This window comes from Galeopterus variegatus, unplaced genomic scaffold (assembly GCF_000696425.1).
Source record: "Galeopterus variegatus unplaced genomic scaffold, G_variegatus-3.0.2 Scaffold8558, whole genome shotgun sequence".
NCBI classification, from domain to species: domain Eukaryota; kingdom Metazoa; phylum Chordata; class Mammalia; order Dermoptera; family Cynocephalidae; genus Galeopterus; species Galeopterus variegatus.
Window position 1 is genome coordinate 23,474 of NW_007734669.1, and position 7,664 is coordinate 31,137.

Genomic DNA, 7,664 nt, shown 5'->3' on the forward strand with positions numbered 1-7,664 from the left:
TTTTTTTTTTTTTTTCGGGGGCAGCCCAGATTGGAGATCCAAACCCTTGACCTTGGTATTATCAGTGCCATACTCGCCCAAGTGAGCTAAACAGCCAGTCCCTGAATCCTGTTCCAACCTCATCTGCAACCCTCTCTCCCTATCCACACAGCTCCAGCTACTGGCCTCTGCTACTTTTCCAACATGCCACCAGGCTCCCACCCAGGACCTCTGCACTGGCTAGCCCCCTTCCCAGCATGCCAGACAAAAACAGTGCTTGTTCCTCATGTCACTCTGGGTCTCTGCTCAATTATCACCTCAACAGAGCCCTCTCAATAATCACATGCCTTTGTTTTAACCTCTCTGTGCCTTCGCCTTGTTTTAATTTTCTTACCACTCGACATATTACATTAAGGGTTAGGCAAACTTTTTCTGTCAAGAGCCAGATAGTACATATTTTAGACTTTGCAGGCTATATGGGCACTGTTGCAACTATCCAACTCTGCCGCTGTAGTGTGAAAGCCACCACAAACCATATGTAAATGAACAATGTGGCTGTGTTTCAATGAAACTTTATTTACAAAAGCAAGCAGTGGGCCAGATTTGCTGATCCTGTATTGTATATATATTTGTTTTTGTGTTGTCTGTCTCTCTCTCCTGTGTGAACATAAGCTCCCTCAGAGAAGGGCTCTATTCTGTTTCGTCTACTGCTAGATTCTCAAGTGCCTGCGCAAGTTCTTGGGAGTTAAACACGTGATGGTTTTTGGTTGGCTTTCCTACCTTCTTCACTGACAGGTCATGGTCCAAGTCGCTCCCTGAGTACTCTTCAGGCTCCTGCTGCTCTTGTAGGTCCTTCATCTTGATCAGCAGCTCAGCTTTAGGGGCTGATGTGCTGTAATAAGTGGAGTTGGTGGCCAGGGACATGGCTGCTGGCATACTTGGCTCCTCTTTCCTGGGTAAAGATGTCAGAATTTCAATTAGCTGCAACCATGTACACAGATGCCCCCTCAGCCCTGCTTCCTGGGTTGTGACAAATAAGTGCTGGCACTACCATTAGGACACCAGCAAGGGAGATAAGACAGCCAAAAACAAACAAAACAGGTGACGAAGTTAAAACTAAAAAATAAAACTTTGCCAAATGGATACTCATAAAGTCTGTGAAATGTAGTTGTTTTTTTGTTTTTTGTTTTTTTTCTTTTTTTTAAAGATGACCGGTAAGGGGACCTTAACCCTTGGCTTGGTGTCATCAAGACCACGCTCAGCCATTGAGCAAACCGGCCATTCCTATATGGGATCCGAACCCATGGCCTTGGTGTTATCAGCACCACACTCTCCCGAGTGAGCCACAGGCTGGCCCTGAAATGTAGTTTTTCAAAAGGCCAAAAAACTTGGATGAGCAGGAACATCCAAAAATCTCTGCTGGGGAGATGAAAGCACAGACTGTCCCCTCCTAGAGTCTGGGGTCTGTGTGGCTGAGGCCGTGTATGGCACAATCTGCAAAAGCCACTCCTAAGCACCCTCCTACCAGCAGCCACAGTCGCTCCCTCTTGCTGGTTCTAGTGTGTCCTGTTTCTCCTTCTCTGCCGCATTTCATGGGCACTGCACCCTATAGCACATGACTGATGCTTGTGGTGACGGAGCGGGCAGAAACAGCAGGGAAGATGCCACCACACACGCCTTTGCGTCAAATGAGTGAAGGAGAGAGACCTGACAGTGGTACTTACAAAACTAACAAGACGAATTTGTTCAAGCGGGTGCAAATAAATTTTATAAACCCAGTCTAAGCCTTCCGTCCTCTTATGCTGGGGTTTCTCACGTCAGCACTCCCCCCACAGTTATCTGTGGTGGGGACTGTCCTGTGCACTGTAGGATGCTGAGCAGCATTCCTGGGCTCCACCCACTGGATGCCAGGAGCTCCCCTCCACACACAGAGTATGACATTGTCAACTGTCCCCTGGGGCAGACAACGGTCCCCGCTGAGAACTGTTGCCTTACGAGAAAGGAGAGCTGTGGGCATCATGATAAATCACACGGGCCTCCAGCCAGCAAAGCTCAGCGGGCTGCAAAGCACGTGTGTTCCACGCCTTTGCCACCCACCGAAGTCTTCATCCCCAGGGACAAGGCCTCTGACCCTTAGCTTTACTTTCAGTAGGCTCACAAAAAAAGCTAAAAAGTTCTAAGCATCGGGGAACACTCATAAAAACCTGCCCCCCCCGCAAAGAGCAGTCACGAGAACAGAGAAACAGATACGCACCCCTCTCCCTTTTAAGCCTTAAGATGCCGGCAGAATCATGCACAAACTGGAAAGGAGCATCTACTCACTTCTCCTCTGTGGTCCTCGGGGAGGGGACCTTGGGGAGCAACTTCCTCCGCTGCTGGGCTTCTTCCAGGAGGTGCTCGTCCTTGGGGAAGATCCCTTCCATCAAGTCCATGGTGGTTTTAATCTTTGCACTGGGATCCAGGATATCGGCCAAGGACTTATCCTTCCCCACGATCTCCCTGGCCAGTGCCTCTGACTTCAGCTCTTCCACGGTCTTCTCTTTGGCCCTCACGTAGCCTAGACCGGGAAGGGGCGCAGGGGTGCTGGGGGGCTTGGGCTCAGGGCCCTGCCGCGTGTACACGCAGAAGCGGGAGTAGGACTGCTCCGGCGTGCTCAGTGTCTTGATCTGGTGTCTCTCCAGGCCGCTGGGCAGGGCGGGCGGCTCGGCTGGGCACACCAGACTCTGGCGGCTCTCCTTCTCAGGCCGGCTCTCCGAGTGCACGATCTTGATGGGCACCATCTTCACCATGCTGTTGTTGCCCATCACCCGCTCGATTCTGAAACAGAAGAGCCTCTGCTGACATCGCAAAGCACGCTCTGGGCACCGACTCCAATCCAGGACTCCGATTGGTGAGTCCCCCCCTTACAGATGGTGCACCTGACTCAAAGACCCAACATGTCCCAGGGAGGCAGAGGAGGTCAAGCTCCCTCCCACCCCTACCTTGGTCTCCCCACTCTCAGTAGTCTGACTCCGTTCCATTCTCAAACTGTCCACCTCACACCTACAGGCGTCTGAGGGCATCTTCCTGTGGTTTACTGGTGATAGGAGGGTGGTTTAATTTCCATTTGTTTTTATTCCAGTGACAATGCAAACTTTAAGTCCCACTCAGTTACATTTTCTCTTGTAGGGAAATCCATACTGGATAGACGTTTTTGCAGAATTATTGTTAGTGCCTTAAGTCAGTGTTCCTCAAAGCAGGTTGGCACACACCTGCGGGCTGGTGCGTGGTGTCCAGGGCCGCGAGAATGCCTGTCAGGAGGGGCTGTGTCTGGAGGCCCCCTCGGAAGCTTCCTCCTGTGCTGGCGGGTGCTGTATCCTACCATCACCTGCCTTCCACCTCCCACACTCCCAGACCCCTCCCTGTGCATGGTTCACACCACAGGGACAAGGATCCTGCAGCCAATAGGGAGCTCCCAGTGCTGTGTCATTCTCAGTGGCTCACAAAAGGCACGCATTTCCTGCTTTAAAAAGAGTTTCTTAGTGAAAGGACATGGGGAGGTAACTAAAGCACCTGGGGCAGGGAGAGGTCAGGAAGAACCCTCCCGGCCCATGCTGCTGTGCCTCATCTGTGACAACCCCAATGCCGGCTGCTCTCAGCTGCACCATGCTGGACCACACACAGGGGACTGTGACATCTTTTCAAAGTATTTTGAAAGGACATATTGGAGAAAAGAGAGCCATCTGCTGGTGTCCAGGAGGGAAAGAAAAAACAAGCCAAACAAGCAATGCACACTCAGGACATGTTTCTGACTCTGACCTGCAAATCACTTCTACAATGTGAGCTAATGGACCCAATTTTCTGCAGCATGAGGGAAGTGGTGGTGCTCTGAATTAAGTGCTGTTTTTCACCCTTTCACTGCCGATTAAGAACACAGCACGGTTCTTTCTTTACACATAAGGGTGTGCTGTGCAGGCTAAAATGAAATAATTTTGTATTTTCTTCCCTCTCTCCAGTAGAAAGAGCTGATGTTTTCTATCTAGGTGCTCCTAAACAGTCCCCGTAAACAAACAGTCCTCACAAACAGTTACCCTCCTTGTGAGTAAATTTTAAAAAGTCTAACCCTGTGGAAAACACCGTTTAGATACATCAAACTTAAGAAGGGAAATCCTGCCGTCTTATCCAAGCTAGGACGGACAAAAACCCTTCACACCCGTGTCACTCCAGACTCAGAAACCCTGAGCACTTGTTACTGACTTTAAGCTGAATGGTATTTCTATCTTCCCCTGTTTGTGCAGAAATTTGTTTCCCAGTGAAGGAAAGCATGATAGAAAAAATTAAACAGCAAAATCAAATCTTCCACAGGTTAACATATACTTTCCAACAAAGCATCTATTCCTGGTCACTCTCCTTGAGAGTGGTCAAGACTTCCACATAATAGAAGTCTGATCAACGTTTACTTCAAAACAAGGACAAGACGCAGTGGATTCGGCCTTACCGCAACCAGGCCCCATCAATTCCTAATGGAAAGGTGGCACTGGGAGGAGCGGGGAGAGAGGGGAGGCCAAGATCCAGCCTCTCCCTACGGGCTAGCCCCCACCTCAACCTGTCCCATGGCCCCACTAACACTGATGAGGCTAAGTTGAGGGCAAGAACGCCGCCAAGGGAACGGAAGCAGCCTGGGGCTCTGCCACACGTGCTGCTTGCTCGCAGGCGCAGGCTTTCGTGAAGACTCTCCCGAGCCCACTTCTGCGAGCAATCAAGTCTCTACCCTCACTGCCGGGACGGAAGATGCTGCTGTTCCCATCGCCATTCTGTTGTTTAAAAGTCCAAACTAAACACAATCAAAAACCTCAGAGAATTTTAAAAGGTTTAAAAGTAAGCTTGCTGGTTTTAGGACAGGCACGGATACATTTTTATCTGGAATGAGTGACTACTCAGAGGGCAGGGACGTTTTGTTCTCTCCTTCTCTGCATTCTTACTGCTGAGCTGCTCAAGAAATATCTGTGGGATTTGTGGTGCCTGGCACGGGCCGTACATGCAACAGATGGAGAGAAACAGAAAGGAGGGACACAGAGACAGGCTGGTGGCTAGTGCTCAGGAAATCAAGGCAGTCACTGTAGGTCAGGACCAGGAGAGTGCCCCTGAGCTGAGGCTGCTGAGGAGGTCACGCCGCAGCCAGTCCCTTGCCTGCAGATAGAGTGGAGGACTCCTGGTGACAGGTAATTGGGATTCCATGTTTTCATACCAGGACTGACCAACAGCACACATCTTGGGGGCGGTGACATTTAATTCAGTGCATTATGAGCGAGTTCCCTGGTATCAAGTTTCGTGGGTGGCACTGCTGCCATCTGCTGACTGCATTCCCGGAAAAGAATAGAGAGAACACAGGGACTGCTCCAAGCGCCCACCCAGAACACTGCACGTGCCTATACGGCAGCGGACACAGGTTCAAGGACAGCATCAGAGCCTGACAAGTAGGGTAAAACCACCTTTGTAGCCCCTAAGGACGTCAGATGGGAATACTAATAATGCTAATGCCCAAAGATTCCTCCTCAGCTTCCTCAGCAAGTGCTGTCACTGCTTGTTAAAGTCCCTCTCAACCCACAGAGGAGATAGAGTGAGAAAACCAACACTCACTAGAATACCACCCACCTCCTGGAGCCCACACCAAGCAAGTTCCTCAACGGAGAGCACTGCGGTCACACTAGTTCCCTGATGGCACACAGAGGGGACCTAGGCCGACTCGACTGCAAAGATATCACACCTTTACGCACCACACAGACCTCTCTGTTGCTTTTCCTTCTGCTATGGTGTGAATGTTTGTGTCTCCCAAAATTCATATTAAAATCCTCAACCCCAATGGGATGGTAATAGGACAAGGGGCCTTTAGGAGGTGATGAGGTCATGAGTGGAGCCCCCATGAATGGGATTAGTGCCCTTATAAAAGAGACCCAAGAGAGCTCCATCACCCCTGTCTCGCTGTGGAGAAGGCACAGCGAGAAGGCACCGTCTATGAACCAAAAAATGGCTCTCACCAGACACCAAATTTGCCACACCTTGATCTTGAACTTTCAGCCTCCAGAACTATGAGAAATGCATTTCTGTTTATAAGCCACCCAGTTTATGGTATTTTATTATCACAGACTGAATGGACTAAGACCTTTCTTCCAGAACTAACAATGTTACCAATTGAAAAAATATTTAAGTGATATCTACATTTTAAGTGATAAAGCACAGTTTAGGACCACAGATAAAGCTGTAGTTGTGATGCCACACTTGGAATACAGGACAGTATCAATAATGTCCTTTCACTGTTAAAAAAAAAAAAAAGTCTCGAGACTCCAGAGCAGTGAGGTCCAATAGAACTTCCTGTGGTGATGGAAATACCCGTAATCTGTGCTATCCAGTATGGCAGCCACTAGCCACACCTGGCGCAGGTGAGGAACTCAATTTCTTTTATCTGATTTTCATCAGCCTGCATTTACACTGCACATGTGATTAGTGGCTACTGTGCCAGACACTTTGTCTTGAAAGCAGGATTCCCAACCTAGGTGCTATGGGCATTTGGGGTCCAATAAGTCTTTGTCATGAGGGCTGTCCTGTGCATTGTAGGATGCTGAGCAGCATCCCTGCTGTCCACCCACTAGACGCCAGTAGCATCCCTTCTCCATCCCCCAACAACTGCCTCCAGACATCACCAGACATCCACTGGAGGCCCAAATCACTCTTCATCCCCCAGGGTGAGAACCACTGCTGTAAAGAGTGAGATGAAAATTCCCTACTTCTTCCACTTCTCGGTTCTTCAAAGGCACTCATATAATAAATATTTCACATGATAAAAATTTTATGAAAAAAGCTAAACATTCAGTGCTCTTGAACGGTCAGCCTGATGACATCCATGAACGTCTCAAAGGACAGGACAAGTCCATGCCTAAAATTCTCACGACAGCACCATGGGATGTGATCAGTTTTTCTCGTGCTTTAATAAAAGGTGAATACCCACCTAGCCTTTTAACATTAAAAAAAAAATAAAAATCCAGAAAAAAAGGTGTATAAAAATATTGGGCATTATGAAAAACAATTTCACCTAAAGGTTTCCTGCTTAGGTTAACCCTGATTCCAATCACAAATATTACATGTATAGGAAAACCTGTGTCCCTAGTCTGCAGAGGCCTGTGGGTAAATGCAGACATAAATGCACACTGGCCGCTCGTGAAGGAGAGGGGAATGGTACACCCTGTACTTCACATCCCCCTTTCTTCCCTCTGGGAAGGGGCAGACCCCCAGTGAGTTAAAATCACCTGGTCACAGGAGCTGTGGCTTTTCCTCCCTGTAGTGATCCCCCAGCACCAACATTAAATCCAGTGTCTTCAGCTGAATGAAGTTAAGGCCCAGCCTAACCCCCCACATGGAGACCCATGGAAGAAGGCGTGATGGGAGGACACCCCATCACGGGAGGATACCTGCTGGAGCTCTCATCCTGGACGAGCAGGGGAGGCTTGTCTGTCAGCTTCTGGGGGGCAAACTGCGGAGAAGGGGAGCGAGACGTCTCCATGGCGGCTGCGTGCAGGTGCAGGTGCGTGCAAGGGAGCGGAGCTTCTGGCTGAGGACAGGGCGTGTCCCCGCTCACATGCTGGCTGTCACGCTGACAGGCAGCCGTCGGGGCGTCCTGGGGCTGGGCACTGCTGGACACGGAGGGGCTG

At 49.6% G+C, this 7,664-nt stretch overlaps 1 protein-coding gene across 1 annotated transcript in view; it reads right to left on the reverse strand.

Annotated features, from left to right (window-relative positions):
* Positions 1-7,664, reverse strand: part of SHROOM2 (shroom family member 2) — a 66,275-nt gene that overhangs the window by 4,713 nt on the left and 53,898 nt on the right. Inside the window, exons 6-8 of the mRNA XM_008592978.1 lie at positions 7,425-7,661; positions 2,302-2,796; positions 760-931 (exon numbers count right to left, since the gene is read on the reverse strand). Coding sequence (XP_008591200.1) covers positions 760-931; positions 2,302-2,796; positions 7,425-7,661 — 904 coding nt within the window. The remainder of the gene's footprint in view (positions 1-759; positions 932-2,301; positions 2,797-7,424; positions 7,662-7,664) is intronic.